Genomic DNA, 25,000 nt, shown 5'->3' with positions numbered 1-25,000 from the left:
ACTCTGCCAACCTTGGAATTATAGCTGGATTGCCAGACTGGCAAAACTCCCCCAGGTCTGTGACAGACTGATGTATGCTGAGCATCAGGCCTGATACCTGTAAAAGCAGGGGCCTCCTCTGCCATGTCCCCTGTGCACAGACCCCAGCCATGGAGCATGGGGGCTCCTGCCTGGCCCCCACCCCTTCCAGCTGCCCACCCACGCAGAGAGGTTGACGTGTGTTGGTTGACATGTGTTTCTCCCCTCAAAAAGGGTTACCAAGGCAACAACGGAGCCCCTGGAAGCCCAGGCATAAAGGGAGCCAAGGGAGGCCCAGGACCCAGAGGACCCAGGGGAGAGCAGGTAGGTCCCTGACAGCTTCAGGAGCTCTGATTCCCCGCTGCCAAGCAGAATGGAGGTGCTTTGTATCCCCTTCCCTGCCAGGCTAATTTTTCATGATTCCCCTCTGCACTCGGGCTCACAGCCAACTACTTCCCCAACTGGCAAAGGTCTGCTCCTTCCAGCCTTCCAGGAGTCCTAGGCTGTCTGCCCCATTCCCGGAATGCTGCCCTCCTGCTCCCTCATCCCCTCCACTCAGAATCACTGCTTTCCAGGTTCTGCTCAGGATGTACCTTTTTCCAAGGTGCCCACCAGGGCTGCCCACCCCACCCCCAGCAGCAGTCAAAATTCTCTACTTTTCAGGCCCAGATTCAGAATCCCCCTCCCTACTCCTGGGAGTCCCCCAATCCATCAGTATTTGCTCCCTGCAGAAATATCTCTGGGACACCAAGTCCAAAAACTCAACCTTAAGAGACTGGAAGCTCCCAGAGGCCAGGGGCCACTTGGTTCTGTGAGTCTGTGTTTTCCTCATCACGCAAAGCTCTCAGCAACAACAGTCGCTTTCTAAGCACTGGACTGAAGTGACTGAACCTGGAGGGCACTCAGGATATCCTGGCACCACCTGTACTGTCACAAATCCTGAGTGTGCTTCCTAGTAACCATATGGGCTCCCACTGAGCTGCAGGGCAGTAACAGCATGCCACTTCTAGGTGCCCAAGGAAAGCTCTTGGTGCTTCCTAGAGGATCAGTGCCCCCTGTATCAGCCACTGTCCAAGGCCACTATACCTGTGGGCATCATCTGTCCTCTTGTGACTTTGCTTATTACAAACCAGAGCCATAACTAGGGTGGGGCAATAGGACTTTGTCCCAGATGGAAGATTTTTAAAGGTCCCAGGAGCACTTTCTCAGCTACCTTCCCTATCTACTTGGCAGTGGAGGCCTTCTCCCCCACCCCAGCAACCATGCCCTTTGTGAGTTCTGTCCAGACCTCCCTGCGCTTCCATTTAGCCTAGGTCCTGGCTCTGTTCTGAATGTTGGCTAGTGTTTGTAGAGTCACTTAGAGGAGACCATTTCCTTCAGTGGCATTTCTCTCTGCCAGGGCCGCCGAGGAGACCCCGGGGCCAAAGGAGGCCCAGGAAGTGATGGACCAAAGGGAGAAAAGGTAAATGAGTCTTGATGGTGTGAGGGAGGGTTGGTCATGGGTCTCTGGGCTAGGTTCAAAAGAGCAGAGGGCTCTGAAGCAGACTTTGAGTCTGGGCGGGGGACTGGGCCAGGAAACAGTCATCCAATCTCCTCTCCCTCCCCCATCACTATCATCTCCCTGCCTCCTCTCCCCCTTCAAAAACCTCAGCCAAGCGCATATATGGGTTCTCCTCTCAATATTGCACTTAGGGTAGCAGCATCACTAACAAGTCAGGAAATGTTGGACAAGGCCGTTTCCCTCCGTGGGCTTCAGTTTCCTAGTCTGTAAAATGGGCTGGGTATAGAAAAGATGGCATTTAAGGTCTATGTGCTAGACAACCTCTCCAAGCCTCGATTTCCACATCTGTAAAATGAGGGGCTGGGCTAGTCGCATCCCTTCCAGCTCTCCATCTGTGATTCTATGAATGAGACACAGAGAAGGAAAGAGGGAGGAAGGGAAGACAGGAGGTCTAGCTGAATACCAGTGGGGCCAGTAAAGATCTCTTATAGAGGCAAAGTGGCGAGTGGAGAGAAGGCTGGGCTTGGAATCAGAGAACTTAGGTCCAGTCCTGGTTTTGCTACCTTGGACATGGATGAGTCTCTCCAGCTCTGGACCTCAGTTAGCTCATCTATTAAATGGGCACCTGGGAAGAGCCCCAGGGGTCACATCTTTTGGCCCTTCCCCTTCACTCCGGATAAGGCTCTAGGGAAACAGCAAAGTTGTTCCTCTGCCCCCAAATCCCCCAGCCCTTGGGGGGCAAGTGAGCTCCAACACCCTAATGGAAAGCTTTGTCCCTGAGCCTTCTGATTCTCATGAGAAAGAGCCAAGAGATGTCCAGCATCCAGAAACACAGGCCACTCTCTCAGAAGACTAGCAACTTGGTGTTTCACTGGGATTTAAAGTATAGGACTTGTCCTGGTGCTTCTTTTCCAACAGGGAGACCCTGGCCCTGAGGGACCCAGAGGCCTGGCAGGAGAAATTGGAAACAAAGGAGCCAAGGTAAGTGTGCCCAGCCACCCACCCTTCCCCACCACTATCCACACTGCTTCCCATCTGAGCTGGGTCTCAGTGGGACAGAGGAAACCCCAATTGCAGAGATGCCTGTAGGGCCCCTGGAGCTCACAACTGTCTTGGATGGGCAGGAAGGGGGGGGTTGGAGCACAGGAGGCAGGTACCCTCAATTTCTGCTCCAGTGGGTGCCTGGACAGGCTCTGATGGACCATACATGTCCCTGTAGAGTTGTATGCAACCTGAGTGGCTGACCCTGGGCAACCCTGCCTTTGGCCTGGGATTCGGAAATGCCAGGGGTGCCAGCCAGGCCTGAGAAAACTCTGGGCTCAGTCCTCACACTTTCTGGCTTCTTCCTTACTCCCATTCAGCACCTTTGCCCAGGTCAGAGCTAGCCTAACATACCCAGACGTAACAGTTAGCTCATCCCTTCTCTTACACTATACTACCCAGGCTATGTCTGAGGGATGCCTATAAAACAGAGGTGGCAAGCTTTGCTGCAGTTCCCCAGGAAGACTGCCAGGGTACCAAAGTTCCAACACCTTCTGGGAGATCTAATGTATAGGGAAAAAAGGTCAAACCCCAGCCTTGGGTCTGCTACCTTGAAAAGAGTGACTGTCATCTCTGAGTTTTGATATATTCAAATGTTTGGCACAGTGAAGGCAAAATGCCAGCAAGAGAGGCTGTGTGGCATAATGGGTAGAGATGCAGTTTTAGAGGCCAGTAGCTCTGAGTTCAAGTCTTACCCCTGACACACACTGATACACACTGACTCAGTGACCCTGAGCAAGTCACTGAATATGTCTTTGTGCCCCAGGGAAGTCTCTGAGGTGCTGACAACATGCCCACTTGTGCTAGGAGAGAGAATAGCATTTATACCAATGAAGTCATAGGTCTGATAAACAAAAAGACAATCCCTCTGTTGGAATCCTTTAGTTTCCACCAAAACACCTGGGTGCCTGGAGAAGCATCTTGTCCATCATGTCTCAGACATGATACCTCAGGTGCCCCACCTCAGCAGCAGGCGTGGGAGGGGGCTCCCAGATAAATGAGCATAAGGACCACTTCCCTTTCCCCACAGGGTGACCGCGGCTTGCCTGGGCCCAGAGGACCTCAGGGCAGCCTTGGAGAGCCTGGGAAGCAGGTGAGTTACCTGAGAATCAGGAGAGCAAGCCCTCAGGGAGGCTGTGGCTCAGACCTCTGACTCCAAGTCCCAGGAGCTATTCCCTCAGCACCCCCAAATGGAGCCACCTCTCAAGGCTAGGAAATGGTGATGAATTGAAGGGCCAGGGGATGTCATGAGGACAGACTGGGCCTTGAGCAAAGAGAAATGCAGAGTGTGACCTGAGGGGCATCTCTCAAGAGCACTATCTCCCGTGTTCCCATGGGGCTACCCACAGCTGTCCTGCCCTTAGCCTGTACCAGCTACCTCACCTCAGGGGAGGGCACCCTGATGCCATGACCATTTGGCTTGGGGTGCTCCCAACAGGCTGCTCCCTGTCACATCAGGATGAGGCATCAGCTTGTCCACCATGGGTAGAGCCAGCTCTTTGCTTTGCCAGTTCACCAAATGTTCCTCCCCTGCCATCCTTAATTCTTAGTACTCCTCCATCTTACCCTGCTCCTCCAAGACTGCTGACCCTCCTGCTCCTGTCCCCCTCTCCCCAGAGTCCCACACCCCAGGAGCCACTGGACCAAGGTCACAGATGGGGGAGTAACCCCAGTAAAGGAGGGAGGTGCTTGACTGCTCTGCGGTCTAGCTCAGGCTGGGAAATGTTGCTCATTGCTAGAAATACAGCCAACTGATTAATGATGAGGGGGCTGCTCACCTTCCACTTTTCTGTCCCTTCAGGGATCACGCGGGGACCCAGGTGATGTTGGTCCAAGAGGAGATTCAGGACCTCCAGGACCCAAGGTAGGTGTGGATGGCTGACTGCCTGCTAGTGGCAGATGCAAGCCTGGCTCAGACCATGACATTTTCTTGGCTGGGAGAGCTTGGGGTCACCCTGGGGGCATCAGGAATTCGGAGGGAGGGAGGAAAAGAGGGAAGGAGGGAGAGGAGAAGAAGGAGCAAGGAAAGTCGAAATCCCTGAACCAGGGAAGTAATCCAATGGAGATGCTGCCTCCCCACCAGACACAACAGGAGGAAATCCCTCGTATGTGCTCCAAATGCAGTACTTATACCTCTGATACTAGGGGCGCTCCCCAGCTCTGTGGCCTCAGGCAGATCCCCTCCCCTCTCTGGTGGGCTCACTCTAAGAGGAAGCCTCAAAGGCCCCTCCCATGTCCAACATTCTACAGTTCCGATCCACATGGCAAGACCATGTTCATTCTCTTCTGGCTGTCTGGCCAACCCCGCCCTGGAGAAGCCCAGATGGCACCCACTGTATAAATCTCAGCCATCATTAATCATTCCCAACGTCTTCACAAAGACACTGCCCCCTTACAGGAAAGTTCTCCAATTTCTCTCCTGCTCTACATCGGAGCCACAGATGCAGCCGCCTATGGACATACTGGCCCCAGAGATGGCAGCACCAATACCCCTACTTGCATGTCCTGGGTGATCTACCACACTCCTGTGGATTGGAGGGTGTCCAGCAAATGGAGACTGGCAATTAGGTGGAGCATTATCTGACCTCCATGCTTTCCCCAAATGTCACAGTGGTTGCATGCAGTGAACATAAGAACTTTGTGTCTTCATCTAGGGAGACCGAGGTCGACCTGGCTTCAGCTATCCTGGACCTCGAGGAGAACCAGTAAGTACTAGACTGGTAGGGGAGGACGTTTCCTTTGGTTTGGCAAATTAGGGTCAGCAAAAGGTTCATTGGAGAAGCACAGGACTCTGCTCCCTCCAGAAAATAGCCCCACAGCTTTTTGGACCCAAAGGGTACAGTGCACCAAGCCCTGACTGAGGAGAGGCATCACCTGAGGGCCAGAGACAGGGCAGCCAGGAAGTGAGGCTCTGCCCCCTCTGTGGTCCTTCAGAATGCATCAGAGCCCTGAGGCCCCTTTTCCAGATGATGAAGCATTAAAGTAACAATGAAAACCCTCCCTAGTGAGGTGATAAATGGCCTAAGATTAACCTCATGGGAGCTGTCCCCAGGGGCAGTGATCGTGTCCGCTCAGGGCCAGTTGCTCACTCAGCCCCTCAGCCGAGGTGGCCTAGCTAGCTCAGTCACCCCACAAATAGATCCGCCATTGACCTGAACTAGGGGCTTGAACAGGCCTTTTTAAATGGAGTACACGCACTGCCCATGAGGCTGGCTGTTAGGAGAGAAGTTGGGTCTGATTACCGAGGAGAGGAAGAGCCCCCTTTGGTGCAGAGTAAGAAGAAACCCAAGATCCCTGGCCTAGAAGGTGTAAGACAATCCAAAATTCAGCAATTACAGAGCAGAGCAGAGGATGGGGGGAGGTCTGTGGGGTCACAAGACCCCAGTTGAGACTTTTGAGGAGGCTAACACCAGCTGAATCTCTCTAGGCCTCCATTTCTCATCAGGAAAATGGGGCTAATACCAAGGGAGAGGGGAAAGGAGGAAGGAAGGAAGGACAAAGAAGGGAGGGAGGAACGAAGGAAGCAGAAAAGGAAGGAGGGAGGGGAAGGAGGTTAAGGAAAGTAGCCAGGCAGGCTGGGAGAGAAGCTTGTAGATAGCACACATCCCTGCTGCCTAAAGATCCATGGAGTTGGGGTGGGGGGAGGTGTCTCTGCATGGTCTCCCCAGAGGTCTGTCTCCTGCCCCATGTCAGGATGTGGGGTCTTCTCTTTCTGGGCTCTTTCATCTGGATATGTTTATTCCACAGGGAGAAAAAGGCGAGCCTGGTCCCCCAGGCCCAGAGGTATGGTATCTTCCTTGCATTGTATGAGTCAGAAGAGGGGACAGGGTGGGTCTGCATGCTGGGATCCCAATCACCCTTCCCTTAGCAGTGACCCCAGAGGTTTCCCTGATATCCTTCACAGAACAGGGCAGTGCAAATCAAGACCGTGGTTAAACTAAGTCCTCAGACCTTGGTCACCCATGTGGCCCAGGCCAAGTCATTTGCCCTCTGGTCTCAGTTTCCTCATCTGTGCCTTGGAGATAATAATGTTGGAACCCTGGGTGGCCTTGAGGAACATGCTGGGTGAGCGTTGGAAGTGTTCACAGGATCTAGTGATGATGGTGATTATGAGGAAGGATTCGTTTTTACAAGACTAATTACAAACAGTGCATCGTTGACCTGTCATCTCCAGGCTAGAGATGTTCATTTCCCTGTCCTAGCTCCAGGCTTTGTTCCTCACCCAATTCAAATCTATGCCTATCCGACTGAGACCAAGAGAGATTTCCTGGACCACCCCCTCCTGTCCCTGACTGCTATGAGCCTCTGCTGAGCAAGGCTGTGCCTTCCAAAGCCCGGCAGCAAGGAGATCCCAGTGGACCCTCAGTCAGTTGTCAGCCTCCCTGGCACTTAGTAAACAGCATTCATGGGAATGTGGACACACATTTACCAAGGTCAGGCTCTTCCTGAAATGGTCACCATCCTGTGTAACCACATTCTCTTATGTAACAAACAGGGTGGAAGAGGGGACTTTGGTATCAAAGGAGCCCCAGGGAAAAAAGGAGAGAAAGGAGAACCGGTGAGTACATTCCTGAGCTGCCATGACTTGTGGGACCCAAAAGGCTGAACTGCAACTGATATGGAGGAGGAGTCTTGGCCTGGGCTCACATTCCATTTCTGACCCTTGTTAGCTGTGGGATGCTGGGGTCATCACTGTAGTTTTGTTGCAAATGGGCAGCTGTGAGGAGGTGATCTTGCAGTGCTATGAGGATGGGCACTAGGACCATCTGGCCAGCAGAGCCAAGGAGAAAAGCTAGAAGTAGAGCCGGCAGATGGGGCTGGTGCAGGGAAGGCCTTGGATGACAAGTTGGCTTGGCCCACAGGGCTGCATGACCAGTCCTCAGGATCTAGCTCAAGGTTATGTTTCCTGCCTTGCACTCCCACCCAATGAGCCCCCTACCCTTGCCGCTATGGTCTCTGCCTTTGGAGGAGGGGCAACCCAACACAACAACACTGTGTTCATTCTGCCCCTAGAGCTGGTCAGGAAGCAAGAGCAGTGGGGAAGGGGGGAGGGGAGAAGGACGTGCACTCACTGAGATCTCCTCCCAAACCAGATTTCAATGGAACTTGGTGTCTTCTCATTCAGATTTTTTCTTTACAGGCAGATCCTGGCCCCCCTGGTGAGCCTGGCCCCAGAGGACCCAAAGGATCTCCAGGTCCAGAGGTACTGTCCCTTTGCTGAGTCCTTCATCAGCTGCCCCTGGGGGCTGACCAGGAGGCTACACTTGTGAATAGGAGCCAAACAAGAGCTCCCTGGCCACTCCAAGTCCCAGCACCATATCCATGCCTCTACAGCCCTTATCCAGTTACTGGCAGAGCTATAATCAGGGATGGAGCCCACCAGAGCTGCTAGGAAAGACCTTAATCATAACCTTCTTCTTCCCCTAGGGTGAACCTGGTCCCCCTGGAGACCCTGGGCTGACGGTATGTAGGCCTGATTGAAGGGGCAGGGGATGGTTCACAGCATCCGGAGTGGGACGGGATCTATGCCCCTCCTGTGGGAGCCAAAGCAAATCCGACCTCATGAGGGCACAAGCCTTCCTTCTCCCAGGAGCAAAGACAGAGAGATAGGCTGGGGAGGGAGGATAGAGCCGTGGGGGAAATTCTGATGCTGGCCTCGATGTAGTGGGGAGATCCCACAGAACTTTCTGCCTGGGCCTTGACTGGAGGGGAGCAGCGGGTGAAGGGAGGCACCCCCAGCTCTCAATGACCTCTCCCTGGCTTTCTGGCAGGAATGTGACGTCATGACCTACGTGAGGGAGACGTGCGGCTGCTGTGGTGAGTTGGCATCTCTTCTGACTGGTGCTCCCAGGGCAGCAGGCACCACCTGGGATGGGCAGGCGCAGAGGGTCAGGACAACTTCCATACCAAGAGGGTGTGGGGTTCGATTCAACAACCAGCATTTATCAGGAGCTGTCTCTGGTTTATATGAGAAAATCAGTGAGCCTCAGTGGATAGAGGGCTGGCGGCAGAATCAGAAAGAAGGGATCAAGTTCTGCCCCTGGCTGTAGGACCCTGAGCAGGGTGGACCTCCTGGTGATGCTTTAGTGGCCAGCCAGGGAAGGGAGTGTGCACACAAGGGAGTTCCTCACAGCTCCAAAGTCACCAGTAGGAGAAAATTGTCACAGGTTAAGGTCCTGCTTGAGGCCAGGATTGAGATAAACTCAAGAGTTTACAATTAAATATGGACAGTCCACGGGATAGGAGAGATAATAGGCATAGATGAATGGTCCGGGCAGAGGACAGGGAAGATTTGAAGATTTGATTACATGATCCCTGTCTGGGGCATGAGCTGAACTGAGCCAAGCTCGTGCCACAATGGCGACTCACCATCTTTGGCCTCTTTCTGCCACTTGATTGGTATTACACCAATATATGCTATTTACACATTGGGGTCACTCACCCGATGCGACTTAGCACAACGCTGGATTCACTGGGGAAAGGAAAATCCTGTTCCTCCCTAGAGCACAAGGCCTATGAGGGAGCTGAGAAACCTAACGCCAAAGCTGCTCTCTCACATTTGTCGGGCTCTCTAATCACCGACACCGTCTCTCTTCTCCCCGGAGATAACTCCCTCCTTTCACCCTTCCCTGCCTTGGTTTCCCTCCCCAGATTGTGTGAAGCACTGTGGAGCGCTGGACATCGTGTTCGTCATTGACAGCTCTGAGAGCATTGGCTACACCAACTTCTCACTGGAGAAGAATTTTGTCATCAATGTGGTCAACAGGCTCGGTTCCATCACCAAGGATCCCAATTCAGAGACAGGTCAGTCTTCGCATAGGTCACACCTTCTTCCTGTGTGTTGTAGACAACCTGGAACACTCAGAAAAGGGAACGACAAGGCTCCCTGTTCCGGAATTTGTCTCGATAAATAGCAGAGTCAGGTTCCATTGAAGTAGGGGAAGAGCCAGGACCTCGTGGAGGCAGCCACTGACCTCAGAATGGGGGAGTGGTCTGGAAGGAGTCCCTCACGTTTTTGCGGGGTGCAGGGAGGTCATCTTTGGGAAAGGGTCGCTCTCCGCTCATCCTGTCCTCTCTGCTGCAGGGACTCGCATCGGGGTGGTTCAGTACAGCCACGACGGCACCTTTGAGGCCATTAAGCTGGACGACGAGCGGATCACCACTCTTTCCCAATTCAAGGAGGAGGTGAAGAAGTTGGAGTGGATCGCGGGCGGTACCTGGACGCCCTCGGCGCTCAATTACACCTACAACGCGCTCATCAAGGGCATCCGGCGGAAGAAGACCAAGGTGTTCGCGGTGGTCATCACCGACGGCCGCCACGACCCGCGAGACGACGAGCAATCGCTGACGGCATTGTGTAACACGGTGGAGAACGTCGTGGTCACCGCCATCGGCATCGGGGACATGTTCAACGAGCAGCACGAGAGCGAGAGCCTCAGGTCGATCGCCTGCAACCAGAAAGGCCAAGTCCGCAACATGACCTTGTTCTCAGACCTGGTGGCCGAAAAGTTCATCGACGAGATGGAAACTTTCCTCTGTCCAGGTCAGTGGCCGCGCCTTTGCTCACGGGGCGGGGCCGGGGGAGCTACAGGTCGCCTCCACGGCCTGGCGGTACGCGGGCCTGGACTGGGAAGGGGCCGGGCGCCTTCTCCCTCCCTCTGCTCTCCCAGAGAGGCAGAAATGGGAGCTGCCTCCCCAAGGGAAGAAGGCCGGCAGTCCGGTCTCTCCCCCCGAATCCCCGGAGACCGAGCGAGGGAGCGAGGGAGGCGCCCTGAGGTTGGGTCGGGGGGAGTGAATCGAGAGACCCTTGAGCCAGCCCAGTAAGCCCAGGTGCTTCCATAACCCCGGCCCCTTACAGAAGGCCGCGACACTGTGAACCTGTGAAGTAGGGCTTCCGACTTTTCTTTTGCAGATGAAGAAACTGAGGCAGACAGAGATTAGCTATTACGCGTCTTGCCCAGGGTCACATAGCTAGTTAGTGTCTGAAACAGAATTCTCACTCAGGACTTCCTGACTGTAAGTCACACTTTCTGTCGACTACACCAAGGGAAAAGTCATCACTCCGTCATTAAGTATCAAAGACCACTCGCCCAGCTGGGGCTTAAGGTGGTCCAGAACAGGTGAGCTCAGACCCAGCTTCCCCTAATGCTCCACACCAGTGGGGAGGAAGAAAGAAGAATCCACAGAAGAGCAGGGGTAGTTCAGAGGATAAAGCACTGGCCATGGATTCAGGAAGAACTTCATTGGAACCCTTCTTTAGCTGTTTCCTGTCTGGGTGACCCTAGCAAGTCACTTCCCCTCTCTGGGCCTCAGTTTCCCCATCTGTAAAATGAGAGCATTGTACTCCATAACTTCTAAAGTTTATTCTAGCTCTACATCTATGATTCTATGAATGTATCAGAAAGACCCCCATCAGACTTTTGTACTGGCATGAATCAGAAGACATTTAGGACTCACAACTGTCCGTTCTCATCAATCATTCTTTTCTCTTCCAGATCCACAGATTGTCTGCCCCGACCTTCCCTGCCAAACAGGTAATATTTACCTCGCCCCACCCCATCCTCCCTCTCTATTCCCCCACCCTTTCCCGTCACACACACACACACACACACACACACACACACACACTGTGTCTCTCTCCCTCTTTCTCTCTCTCTCTCTCTCTCTCTCTCTCTCTCTCTCTCTCTCTCTCACACACACACACACACACACACACACAAAATCTCTTTAGACTAGCTCAATGTGTTCATGATGGGGTAGGGGAGGTAGAGGTCAAATTCATGGTTGCCTTGGGTTGAAAGCTAGTCCACATTTGCTCTTAGGCTGGGCCTCCTGGGACTCATTTTCTCCACTGATGAGAGACTAGGGAGTGTGTCAGCTTAGCCCAACAAGACTTCTAGAGCTTGTAAAGGCAGGATGTTAGTTACAAAGAGAATACCCAGGGAAAGATTCCGAAAACTTTATGTTCCAGAGGTGCTGCGGATGGGGTGGGAAATTGGACCAGATGACCTCCCTGGAACCTTCTTTCTTTCCTCCATCCAGCCATTCACTTCTATAACCAACAAGAGCTTAGTATGTGCTGGACCCTGGGTATCACCCTCTAAGTGTGTGTGAGATAGGGAGTTCCCAATGGGAATGAGGCTCACTCTCACTGGTTCCTCAGTTTAAGCTTCAGGGGATGCTCTCTGTGGGTCTCAGGGCCCTTTCTGCCCACTGGCCACACAACTGCTGGATTCAAGCTGACCAGAAATTGGTTTTCAGAGCATGGTCTTCCCTCATGGTTGCTCAAGCTAGTAGGGTCTCCATATAGAGAAATCAGGTAGCTTTTGTAAGAGTTTCCACTGCTGGGAATCCACCCTGGAAACAGTTAAGAGAAAGTCAATACTGGGGGAAAAAAGGAGATAGTGTATTAATCCACAAACAAGATTTGGCATGAGCCTGAGAGCTGCAGCTGATATAAAATAGCAGGAATTGTTGAAATGTCTTCTCATTTAGAGTTCCTATAGTAGAAACTGGGAAACAATAGTGGCATATTTATTGTGCCAAGATGTCCAAAACCCCCAGTTTCACTGATGTGTATGTATGTGTTGGGGGTTGGGAAGTAAGGGGAGGGAGAGAAGACTCCTTGTGTGGAGACACTTTCCAACAATGCAGATCACATCCCATCAGGGTCTCAGAGTTACCTGAGAAAAGTATGTTTTCTCTTAGATGATTTATCTCAATAACTCTAAACCCAGTCGATAAACTAATGGCCTAGAACCTTGTGGACTCTCTGCTTGCTGGCTCTCTCCTGTCATTTGCTGCCTAGAGCCCTTGCCCTGCATGACTCCTGTGGATGCCAGCCCTGTCTCTTTTGGTCAGTCTAGTTAGTAGGGTCTTGCCTCTGAGGCAGCTTTCTGTAGTCACATGCAGCCTGAGGCCAGGCTTGCAACTAGGCAAAGGGAGGGGCAGCCAGATGGCCAGCCCATGAGCAGGGCCTGGGGTTAATCAAGGCCAAGCCAGGGCTCCAAAGGTGCTGGCTCGGAGCCTTCCTGTAGGTGTTGTTGGCGTGGCCTCATTTAGTGGCATTTAACTTGGAGAGGCTTTCCAAAGGTTGTGGTTGGCATGGTGTTTTCAGTCCTAGCAGTCACTGTCAAGCTGGCTCTTGTCCTCTTTCCAGGGCAGACACCTCTGGCAGGTGTCTGGGACAGAAGGAGACAGAGTGTGGAGGTGAGGCACTAGCGTTGGCTAAAGATTGTATCAGCAGGGAGCACCAATTGTGAACCACTAAAGGGAGCTCTAAGCCAAGTATCCAGGACTTAGGTTTGATTCCTGGTTTTGCCATTAAGCAGGTGGGCCACCTTAGGCAAGACTTTTCTGGGTCTCTGTTTCCTCAGCTGGAGGATGGAGCCAAAGACAGCTGCCCCAAGCACCTTCCAGGGCTGCTGCTAAGGACAAATGAAGCTGGGGGAGGAGGAGGAGTGCTTTGAAAAGTCTAAGATCTTTGACAAATATTTGGTGGTACTCCATTGGGCTCCCCCCAACCATGGGGAGACAGGACATCCATTGGTACATTGAAAAAGTGAGCTGGGCTCTGCTGACTTCTCTGCCTGCTCAGTGTCACTTAAACGTCAGCCTGCCTCACAGGGTCAGGACTGCATGATGTGGACTCTCTCTAGGCCCCTGCCTTCAGATCCAAGCCATTCCATTCAAATATGTTCATCTTTCCAAGGCCTTGGATCTTCTTCCTCCACTGACACCCATCCAGTCTGGTCCAGAAAGACTGTGGGTGGGGTCTCTGGTCTGAACCTCAGTTTCTTAGCATGTAAAATGAGAGGTTAGACTAGATGACCTTTGGGTTCTCTTCTAGCATTAAATCTTAGCCATAATTCAGTAGGTCTTCCAAGTTGCTGGACCAAGTTGCTGAATCCCCTCAGGCCAATCCGGTGATGAACCCCTGAACTTAGAGCAGCTTCAAAGGCATAGTCCAACATAGGCTACATACTCAGCATCTTTTCAGTTTAATGGGACTGGTCAGAGGTTGTCCTTTGCTGGCCCAGACCTGGAGAACCCAAGCTCACCCCCCACCCCCAGCAGGACTGGAGTAGAAGTTGGAAAATTGATTGTTCCATGGTACCCATAACTCATAGCCTAAGTTCAAGCCAGACACTTACTTAAAGCTGACAGAACCTGACAGCAGAACATGAACAGAGCCTTGACTCCCAAATTCGCTCCATAGTTCTCTCCTCTGCTGCATACAGAGTCCGGGTCTTCTCTGAGGACATGATCTCTATTAATTCAGCTTCTTCCATGTGGGTGTACATTGAAACAGAACCTCCATGCCTCCTCCCCTCATCAATGCAAATTCAAAGGCTTCACTTGGAGGCTCCTGGTGCCTTTCCTAAAGGAATGCATACCAGACTTTGATGCCTCTTTAGCCCTATCCCCCCCTCCACCAAGGGCTCAGACTGTCAGGTGATTTCCAGGACAGACTCCATGGAGCTTGGCTGCTTTAGCAATGGTGCATCTGGTGACAGCATGTCTGTACTCTGTGCCTCTGGTGGGCTGTGTGCTTTGAGGCATCCCCAGCAGTGGGGATGGATTTTCACTGACCTCCACACTTCCTCCTCCCATTCCCCTCTAATGGCATGACTAACAATGTGCATCTGCAAAATGGCGGGCCACAGTCTGCAACTGGGAGCAGACAAGGGTGATCTGCCCTCTAGCACCACATGAGTATTATGCTCCACCCAATGGCTACCATGGATGGAGATGGCAAACCCTACATAGGAACCAATAAGAAGTGATAAAACAGGAGGTGAGTCACCCCCTTCACGCTCCTGCTTACAGCCTGCCTATTGTAATTATTGATGGTAATCATCATAAATGATGACAAGGCATAGATCATGTGCCATGCTTTGTAATTAACCATGTCCTCTCAGTCCCCTTCCAGCTCTAGAATCCTATGTCCATGTCCACTAAGCTACTGTTGATCACCAATGGTGCCAACTGGCTGGAGGGACTCCTATCTATTGCCTGTCTCTTATTTTAATTTGCCCAGTGACTTGGGTGTAATTCACAGTCATGGGGCTGGACTCTCTCCAGCACAAAGAATCTACCAGCTAGAAATTGTCCACCTATTGACTCATTGCCCTCGTAGACATCCCCCAAAGTATTCAGACACCTAGCATGCCATGCCAAGAATTAGACAGCACCCACAAAGTCACCAAACAAGCTGAAAAGTACTAGACTCAGTCAACTGGCCACTCTGTTTGCCTAACACAAACTGGCCATTTTGACACATATTCTCCTCCCCAGATTCATTAACCTGTTCCTCAGAAATAACAAGTTGCTAAGGAGCTACCCAGATGCAAACCAGGTCCCAAAGACGTTGATTTTGAGTCCTGTCCTTTGCTCTGCTCCTTTACCCTCAAGGGGATGAAAAAAGTCAAAATGGAAGAGAGAAAGCATGGCCAGAGGCCTAGATGGCCCATCCATTCCCGCAAAGCTCCAAAATAGAAATAATTTAGTTTTTTAGTTTAAATTTAATATTAAATTAACATCTGTAATTTTTTTATCAAAAGAGCATTCATCAAAATTAAGTCCACATACCTCCAAGGTAAAAAGTCCTGAGTAAAAAGTCCAGCCAAACTTGCCTTTTAGCAGCAAACAGATAAAAACCTGGATTTTTGGATGAACTGACCAGACCCTGTTGCTATTAGACACTGTCCAAGTCCTACCAATAACTTTCTGTGGGCCTCTTGATGGCAGCACGCATTCTGCCATCTTTGCAACCCAAATTAATTCTTCATTAAACAGGGTCAAAGTAGAGTCAAGTCGCTTCCCACCAACAAAAATTCTACAAAGATAAACAGTTCAACCTGCTCACATCCATCCCAAGTGTGTGATGACACAAGTGTATGAGACAAAGGCAACATGGACTTTCTGAGGTCCTGCTTATAAGCTCCAGGCCACTGCCATGGATGCCATGGATGCCCCGTAAGACAAGAGACCCCACTAACCATCTGCATGTATTTATGAAGACTTGTCTCAAGATCGGCAACCTTTAACAGTCCTGAATGGTTCTCCCAGCTAACTCTATGACCCTGGGCCATGCCCTTTTCCAGTCTGAGCCTCAGTTGCCATGTCTGTGCCATGGGGGATTTGGGCTGGATAAATCCCCAAGGTCTCTGGCAGCTCTTGAATGCCACAGTGCCCTGACTTGACCTGACCATGTCAGTCCATGGCTAAGGGTGGATTCAGTGCTTTGGCTTAAGCCTTTCCCAGTGCTGCCCGTCTCTGCCATGAGAGGACTGCTGCCTTGGTCACACTGTCCATCAGACCAGTAGGCAGGGCCCCCACCGATGCCAGAATGCCCTAAAACCTACTTTTGACACTCACTTGCAGATGGGGAGCCGTTTAGCGGCGAAATCCCAGTTACTTTCCTCCGCACAGAAGAAGGGCCCGACATATCTTTTCCCAGGACCATCCCCTTGATCGAACAGTTGCTAAACTCCACGAAGCACAGCCAGGACCCCGCGGCGTACTCCCAGCTGGTGGCGGTCTTGGTCTATACAGCTGAGCGAGCCAAGTTCGCCACTGGAGACGAGAGGCAGGACTGGATGGACCTGTTCATTGACACGTTTAAGATGGTGCACAGGGACATTGTGGGGGACCCGGAGACCGTGCTAGCTCTCTGCTGAAGCGCCTGCCGCAGGCGGGGGCTGTAGCCGGGCTATGTCATGTCCAGCCAGGTTCAGTTATCTCACCCCGCCCCCACCACTCACAACAATCTGACAGCATGGTTTGCGTCTTGGCACAGGAGTGGCAAATCAAGCATACGGGGTGGAATTCTATGTCGGAAAATGTCTCGGGAAATCTGCTCTCCCCGTGATTCTGAGTGAGCCGGGAGGATGGGTGAGATAACAAGTCTAGACTGGACATTGCATATCGATGACATATACTTTTAAACATATTATATATAGACAAAAGTGTTATATGAATAGATTTATAGAGGAATCATCTTTAAATGACATGGAAAAAAATTTCCCAATGGCATCATGACATAAGCTAATATTTGCACTGCAAATGAAGGACTGGATACAAGGCTAGTTCCATTTGGATATGATATGCAAATTTTATGTGGTCTAATATTTATTTAAATAAATCAGGGCAAAGGAACCCCTTCCTGTGCCAGGAAATTCAGAATTCAGCTTTGGGGAATCCCTGAAACTTCAGGGCTCCCTTTTCCAAATCCAAAATGCCTGGTCATCCACCACTGCCAGATCATTTGAACTGATAAGGAATGAGGTCCCCCAGCTAACTGGACATCCAACAGACATCTGGTGATTTGAAAAAAAACCCAGCATCGGCTGGCATTTCTCACCCTTCACCCTGCTGCCAATCAACATTTCTGACATACAGTGGGCATAGCCTGGAATGTGGGTGATGAGAGTCCCTTAACCATTCCCCCAGTCTAGTGTGGCAGCTGTGTCCAGGAAATGCTGCTGTTCTCTAGTTTGGCTGTGATTTTGTGGACAAAATGTTCTTTGGTGCTCAGAATAGAGTAATAGAAGTGAGAATGGTGACTCATTTTCCAGTGCTAAGCATTCCTCCCCGGAGCCTCATTGACCCACTTTTGCAAATGGTGCTCTTTGTGGATTTTCCTGTCAGGTCAGAGAAGAAAGCAGGTGTTCACTATGGTTCCGCTTTGGTCATGTGTGTTTTTGTATATCTTCTCCACCTGGTTTCCATTGTGACTGTCTGTGATTTTTTCTGTGTTGTGTTTTGTTTGCTGTTTTACTTTCTTGATGCTTCCCTGGAATCTTGAACAACTCCCCCGAGGTGAGGGTCCCTGGAAGGAACCACTGGAAGGAGCTCTGACCTGTACCCTTATCTGTCATTATCAGGGGGGAGTTCCTCCTCTGCCAATGCACAGCACAGTCTTACCACCTTGGTGGTCAGTTTTCATGACCTGCTGGAGCTCCCCAAAATGTATCACCTGGGGGCGAGCCCCTGGTCATGAGCTTCTCTCACCTTAGCTACACTGGTCCTCACACAAAGGACACACAGTTCTCACTGGGCTCCACTGGGGTCGTTGCTGGCCCCAGACCCAGGCCTTTCCAGTTTAGTGGACTTGTCAGAGCTTGGGCTCCACCTGATAGTCTTCAACAACCCAGGATCATCTTCAGACTGGGATGAGGCTTCAGAGAAGGGCTTAATGGTGAGCCACAGAACCTCTGAGGTGGAAGGGACCTCTGAGCCAATCTATTCCTGATCAAAGAATCCTTTCTATAATAACCTCAACAAGTAGACATCCAGCCTTCACTGGAAGACCACCAGAAAGAGGAGGCTCCCAACCTCCAGGGGCAGCTTGTTACATTTTTGGACGGCCTTCACTGATGGGAAGTTCTTTTTGACATCCAGCCTCAATCTACCTCTTGGCAGCTTCCATCCCCAGCTTAGTCCTCTCTGCCCTCTGAGGCCAACAGAACATTGTCCAAATTGACCACATTGACAGATGAAATCTGTTGTCCTATCTGCCCAAACCTTCTCTTCTTCTCAGTTCCTTCACAGGCTGTGTTCTCAAGACTCTGCACAATCTAGGTTGGTCCCCTCTGAAAGTTTCCTGGCTTGTTGATCGTTATAAGTAATGAGGGGTTAAAAGAAGTCTTACTGTATGAATGAAACCAGGGACACCTGAAGAGTGGGCCTCTCTCAAGGGAAGACAGCCTAGGGACTCATCCTCATGTCTTCCCATGCCTGCATGTTGCTTTATATGTGACTCTCTTTGTCTTTTGTATGTTTCATGTACATTAATATGTTGACAGAAAATGCTGCTGAAGCTCTGGCTTTCTTGTCACTGTGTGTCTCTTTTGTGGGGAGCCATGTCTTGGCCATGTATGTTGTGGGGTCAAGGCCCCTTGAAAGAAAATAATGAATGAGGGGATGCATGTGTAGCATTTCCCTAGGGGAAGGGAAGTCTCAAGGCTGCATCTGGGAGGGTCAAAGGATGAGGACATCTGAAGCCAGCTTCTCCATCTGAGGTTGAGTCTTAGACAGACACTTCAGTCTTTCATCAGTTCATTAAAAATCAGGGTTTCTGAGCCAGTGGGAATTCAGGGAGCAGGATGAAGGTGGTCTTCTTGCCACCTTCCAAGGAGATGATCCCAGCTGAGTTGATCCCAGTTAGATTCAGAACAAGGAGACAAAGAACTCAAAAGCCTGGACAATGGCCAGGTAATGGTGCCTGAACCTTGACCAAGTTGCTCCCATTCAAAGGATTTCCATAGTGATGGGAGGAGGTTACAAGGGTATCATCTGAACCTCGTGGGACCCCAACAAGGGAGGCAGAAGAGGTGAAATTAACCCCATTTACATAGGAGAAGACTGGTTGAAAGAGGCCCATGAGCACATAGCTCTTTACAAATAGAACCAGGACCTGATGGACAGAGGTCTGTTGACTCCAAGTCCTTTGCTCTTTCCACTATGCCAAATGTCCGAGAGCTTGGGAGTCTGTATAGGGCCAACAGAAAGGAAATGATAGGTGCATGTGACTGTGGTCCCATAATTCCATCCAGATGTGGTTTCTGGGATAGATAAGTGTCATTAGCTTCTGGGATCATTTCATCTAACTGCTTCATGTTACAGAGGAGTAAACAAAGGCACAGCCTTAACTTAGAAAAGACTCCCTTAAGCTTCTGCAGGTCAGCTGGTGGCTGAGCTGGAATCCAAACGTAGATTTCCCTATTCCAAATCAAGTGCTCGATCTTCTTTGTGGCCCTAGCAATGCCAACAGACAGACTGCAGCAAAAACAACCATCTCCCAGTGTGAAAAGGTCTTCTTTACCTTTTCTCCCTTTCAAGGAGGTCATATTCTGCAGAGGTGCATGTGAAAGAGAATCATCAGAGGCAGTTGGCTTTAGTGGATAAAGTGTTGGCCTCAAAGGGAGGAAAACCTGGATTCAGATCCTGCCTCTGACACTTCCTGACTGTGGGACCCAGGGTTAGCATCGGGCATTGTTCACCCTCCCATTGCCCTCAACTGCCCAGTAAGATGATATCAGGTACAGAGTAGGTATCAGCCTGCATAGGCAGAGGAAGTTTCTCACCAGAAGCTCACTTTACCCATTAAATTATTAGCATGATTTTTGAAAGAAATTCACCCCACTTCTGGGAGATAATCAACTAAAAGACAAGAAAAAAATCAAAAGGGGGAAACAAGGAAGTGTTCTCATTCCTGAGACATGAATGGGTCCCATTGAACTATATCGGCTCTTCTGTCTGTCTTGGCACATTTCTATTATGTCAGAAGGGACGTAGAAGCCACATGTAGCTGTCCTTACTATCAGGTTAAAATGAAGACTAGAGGCAGCCAGGAGGGGGAAAGGTGAACAGGGGAGAGACTAGAGGGTGGACAAAACTGGGAGAATGACTTTCCCAGTTGATAAAGAGTCAGCAACTGGAGCATGCGATGATTTTGTTTTCTTGTATCTTATTTCCTTCCAGGCCATTGCCCAATGGCCTGATTCCAACAAGGCAATGGGGCCCCAGAGTTTGAAGACATCTCCACACTTGTGTCCTGGCTCAAAGCATTGCAGCATTCCTCCTATTGTTTAAATGGATTGGAAAGTTGTAGGTAGTAAGAAAAGAGATGGACTGGCATGCTAGACTAGAGTGTCTCTTCTAGACTTTGGCCATTGTCAAGTTTGGGGTTTGATTGTTTGGGGAGGGGGTGGGAGGATACTAAACAGGACAGATGGGGGAAATAGCATTTGGAATGGGACAGGTATGTTTTAGACTGGACCAGTGATTTAGTCCTGATGAAGAAACTTCTTTTGCTGATGCAGACTAGCAATTTATTGGAAAAGTATAGTCTTGGGGAGTTGACTAGTGCACTGAGGGGTTAAGTAACCTTCCTATGGTCATATAGCTAGTATGTGTCATGCAGGATTTGAACCCAAGTCTTCCTGACTATCTCCACCATAGCATGTTGCCTCTAAAATACTCATGTTTTCAGGAAAATAAGGTAATTGTGATACCAGGTGATACCTGCTGATTCAGAAATGGGCCGTGTTCTAGCACCAGATCTCTGCCTCACTTGTCTTCCATGGAGCTAAGTGATGGCCCCAGAACTCCTCATCTAGATTCAGGTAGTGAGTAAAGGGGGATGGGCTTGGCACCATGAGTGGAGAAAGGGGTCTTCTGGCAGCCATCTCTGGGCCTGGCTCATAATCTGACCAGAGGTGGTGCATTCCAGAATCCTAAATCATGTTCTCCAATATCTCCACATCTACCCAACGATCCCTCAACAGACATCTCCGCTCTCAGCCAGGCAGGACTCTAGACATGACGGCTGGCTCTCTGTCCTCTCCCTCGTGCTCGGGGCTGCCCTTCCTTCCTGTCATCACTGAATCTTTCCTTTCCTTCCCAGAACTGTACGTAGCCCAGTGTACTCAACGGCCTGTTGACGTTGTCTTCCTATTGGACGGCTCGGAGAGGATTGGGGAGCGCAATTTCCACAAGGCTCACCGCTTTGTGGAGGAGGTGGCCCGGAGGCTGACCCTCGCCCGGCGACACAACGACCCCATGAATGCACGCGTGGCCCTCCTCCAGTACGGCAACGAGCGCGAGCAGGAGGTTGTCTTCCCACTCACCTCCAACCTGACTGTGATCCAAAACGCCCTCAGTAACATCCGATACCTCAACTCCTTCTCCCACATCGGCACCGGCATCATCCACGCCATTAACAACATCGTCATGGACCAGCAGGCAGGGGCCCGGCGCAACGCCGAGCTCTCCTTTGTCTTCATCACCGACGGCATCACTGGTGAGATGAGCCTCAATGAGTCACTGCACTCCATGCGGAAGCAGGACGTCGTGCCCACAGTGCTGGCCCTGGGAAGTGACGTGGACATGGACCTGCTTATGAAGATCAGCCTGGGGGATCGTTCTGCCATCTTCCAAGAGAAGGACTACGACAGCCTGTCTCAGCCCAGTTTCTTTGACAGGTTCATTAGATGGATCTGCTAGCTCCCAGGCAAGGTTTCAGAAGGCTCATGTCCCAAGCATTCCATGTGGCCCCCACCCCCTCCTGACCCCAGAACACAGATGTCCGCAGACGCCTGAGACGCGGTCCCGCTCCTCCCCTCTGATTTCAGCCAGTGATGGGGAGCTCCACGCCTGGGCCTGGTGGGGTTCCTGTGAAGCTGGAGCACCCTGCAGGCCAGGCAAAGAACGGATCTGGATTCTTCATGATGAACCACGAGCAGTAAATAGTCCGAAACTCTTAATGGTGCTAAATCAAGAACAAGAACGCAAGCCTCCAAGTCATAGCCTCACCTTTCCAATACTTCTTCAAGTACCAAGTAGTTCCCCACTCTGCGTGGATGTGTGTGTGAGTGTCGGGGTGCAAGGTGCACAGAGAGATCCACATCAGAGCCGTGTATAGAGGGGAAACCTCAGCATCCCCCGAAGATGAGGCACAAGTGTCCTCACGAATCTCCAGGATGCTCCCAGGCTTCCCATTTCTCGTTCCCTCCCTCATCCTGACGAAGTCCAGATTATCAACTTTTCAGCCCCACCCTCGAGATACCACCCCCGGCAGAGGCGGATGCCAAGCTTCCAGGAGCGTGAACAAGGGAGCAGACATCATTAGAGTGGCGCTGGCTCCCGCTAGTCCAGCCCACTCACACAGCGCAATGCTTTTCCTGGAGCGCCATGGTCTCTTCACCACCTCCCAACACCAGGACCTGCAGGGTCCCACTCGTGCCTCTTGCACCTACCATGAGCATCGTGGTATCCCATCCAAGATCATCCAGCAAGGAGACACCTCCAAATAACTAGACCCAAGGCCCCCTGTCCCTGCCCCCTCCTTCTCAGCAGCCTCTCGCGAGCCTCCTCGTCAAGGTTCGCGCTGAGGGGACTCGAGCTTTGTGCTTCCTTGCCGGCATGTGCTGCTCCGCCCTTGTCCCGTCACTCTTTTGGAATCCAGCCCCAAGAACCCGTTTCTCATTGGATGGTTGTCTGCCTTCTTAGCGCTCTCACACTGCTTTCCCTGCATGCTAGGAGAGCTTCTCGGCGCCTTTCCTCCATCGGTGCCTCATCTGCCCCACCTCTAATCTGAGAGCAGTATGGTGGAGGACCACTGCATACACTCGGTGCCGCATAAGTGCTCGTCTTGTTCGCTCAAACCTCTCGCTTCTCCCCTCGCTGCAGAGAGCCTTGTTCTTCCCAGGGTCGTTCGTCTCTGCTCGCCTGCTGCTCCCTCCTTGCACTTGGGGCTGCCTTCGCTCTCATGGCCCCCATGTGCCCCCTCAGGCGTGAACTCAGGCCTTCCTCAGAAAAGGCAGCAGAGCCTGGCTGTTGACTTCGTGCTGTGGCTAACCTGGTCCTGGCAATGTAACTCCGGCTTCTGTCTTTGCTAGAGTTAGGACCCCCACAGCACGACCACTACCTTCCTCCTAATCCCACTCGGGCTGCAGACCTCCTTCTCACCTCTTCTCTTGGCTGTCCTTGATCCCCTTCCATGAGAAGCTGCCTCCTCTTAGCTCCATGTGCCACTGTGGGCAGCAGGTTCAGCCACAGAATTCAAACCCAACACATTTTTTCCAGAAACAAACTGTGTGACATTTGACCAATAAACTTATTTCTTGCCTTCCAATACGAAGAGGCTTACCGTGTTTTGATTGGCTGTAGAGGGTGAAATGGGCGTGCCTGAGACCTGCTGATATTCTCCCCACAGTGAATCCTGGGTCATCTGGTTAAATAACTCAGAAATTCCATATTCCACCTCCATTTATCCACAGAGACTTATCCCCTATTCGCATTGTTATTATCCTACGTGTTAAATGCAGTGCAATCAGGCAGGATGTCTAGATCCCAAAGTAGTCATTAACAACGGAGATGGATCGCCCTGGGTGGAGGTCTTCAGTGTAGTGTCACAGGAGTCTGGGCCAATGATGTGGAAGAAGGTAGTGATGGCAGGTATGCATATCACACTGGCAGGTGACCTGGAATTAGAGAGACCTACCCCACCCAAACATCCCTACCCTGCCAGGTAGGAATACAGCATGAGTCTACTAAGATGAAATTCGAGAGATAACTGTAAAGTTCAGCACATGGGTTCAAAAAAATTTCACAACTACAGAACAGGGAAAACCTAGCTGGAAAATGTTTTCTAGGAAAAGACCTGAGAGTTGGTGCGGACTACCGAATGAGTCAGTGGTATGACACGTCCAGTAATGGAACTAGCAGCCTAGACTCCACATAAGAGATTTAATGCTCAGAACATAGGAGGTGATAGGCTCACTGCTCTCTGCCCTGCTCAGAGGATTCTGGAGGGTTGGGCTCGGTTCTGGGTATCACTTTTTACTAACTGTGTGATCCTAAGCAAGTCATCTTATTTCTTTCTGCTGCCATTTCCTCATCTGTAAAATGGGGATGATAATGGAACTTATTTCCCTGGGTTCATATAAGATAATGCTTGTAAAGCATTTGGCAAACTTAAAGGTGCTATAGAATACTAGTTATTGCTATCGTCATTAGCTGCAATGCTGGAGAGAATCTCTCCCCAAAAGAGGGGAGGGGTAAGACTCTGCTAAGGCTCAGATAGCCAAGATGCATGAGGAACTAATGCAAATGTAGAAGAGCAAGAGTCATTCCCCAATGAATACATCATCGGAGAATATGAACAAGTGATTCTCAAAGAAAAATCTCAAACGATTATCAACTACAGAAAAGATGGTCCAAATCACTAATAATAGAGGAAACGAACACCAAAAGAGCTTGAACTTTGCACCTCATACTATACTCAGCAGATTGACAGAGAACAAAAGACAGAATTAGTCAGTTAGAGGGGATATGGAAAATGAATACATTGTTGGTGGAACTATGAATTGGTCCAGTCATTGTGGAAAGCAGTTTGGAAGTATGCTTTTTCAAAAAAGAACGAAAATGTCTATACCCTTTGACCCACCAATGGGTGTATATGCCAAGAAGGGCAGAGATGGGGAAAAAAGAATTCTATGCGTGTCAAAATATTCACAGCAACCTTTTCTATGACAGCAAAGAACTGGAAACAAAGTAGATGCCCATCAACGGGGAAGTGTCTAAACAAATTGTGATACATGAATATACTGTGCTTTATAAAATAAGAAATACAGAGAATTCAGAGAAACATAGAAAGATCAACTGAATTAACAAAGTAGCAGAATCCATGACCATATAGATGAGGACTACAAGAATGTGGATGAAAAGAAAAACAAAACTGACCCCACCATTGGAATGACTTTGTTTCCCCTGGAAAAGGATGGAGAAATGCCTCCTGCCCCTAATACCTCTTTGGCAGAGAAAGCACACATGGATTCTTCCCTCTAATTCCCATGTATCCTCACATCTTGATAGACAAGTCTACTTTTTCTTTTTGGTTTTGGTTTTTACCTAGACTGTTCTTTCTGAATT

General features: G+C 50.6%; 1 protein-coding gene across 2 annotated transcripts in view; it reads left to right on the top strand.

The window, feature by feature from the left end:
* Nucleotides 1-23,203, top strand: part of COL6A2 (collagen type VI alpha 2 chain) — a 49,192-nt gene extending 25,989 nt beyond the window's left edge. Inside the window, exons 14-28 of one of the 2 annotated variants that reach the window (XM_072640792.1) lie at nt 253-342; nt 1,418-1,480; nt 2,438-2,500; nt 3,591-3,653; nt 4,362-4,424; nt 5,215-5,265; nt 6,308-6,343; nt 7,056-7,118; nt 7,701-7,763; nt 7,988-8,023; nt 8,332-8,377; nt 9,212-9,364; nt 9,645-10,103; nt 11,056-11,094; nt 20,973-23,203. In XM_072640792.1, the coding sequence (XP_072496893.1) occupies nt 253-342; nt 1,418-1,480; nt 2,438-2,500; nt 3,591-3,653; nt 4,362-4,424; nt 5,215-5,265; nt 6,308-6,343; nt 7,056-7,118; nt 7,701-7,763; nt 7,988-8,023; nt 8,332-8,377; nt 9,212-9,364; nt 9,645-10,103; nt 11,056-11,094; nt 20,973-21,571 (1,887 nt within the window). In that variant the 3' untranslated portion in view covers nt 21,572-23,203. Of the gene's footprint in view, nt 1-252; nt 343-1,417; nt 1,481-2,437; nt 2,501-3,590; nt 3,654-4,361; nt 4,425-5,214; nt 5,266-6,307; nt 6,344-7,055; nt 7,119-7,700; nt 7,764-7,987; nt 8,024-8,331; nt 8,378-9,211; nt 9,365-9,644; nt 10,104-11,055; nt 11,095-15,946; nt 16,721-20,972 lie in introns of those variants that run through there. The other variant, XM_072640793.1, reaches the window with a different exon arrangement.
* Nucleotides 23,204-25,000: the final 1,797 nt, after the last annotated feature.

This window comes from Notamacropus eugenii, chromosome 2, assembly GCF_028372415.1.
Source record: "Notamacropus eugenii isolate mMacEug1 chromosome 2, mMacEug1.pri_v2, whole genome shotgun sequence".
NCBI classification, from domain to species: domain Eukaryota; kingdom Metazoa; phylum Chordata; class Mammalia; order Diprotodontia; family Macropodidae; genus Notamacropus; species Notamacropus eugenii.
This window is presented reverse-complemented; position numbering and strand designations above follow the sequence as displayed.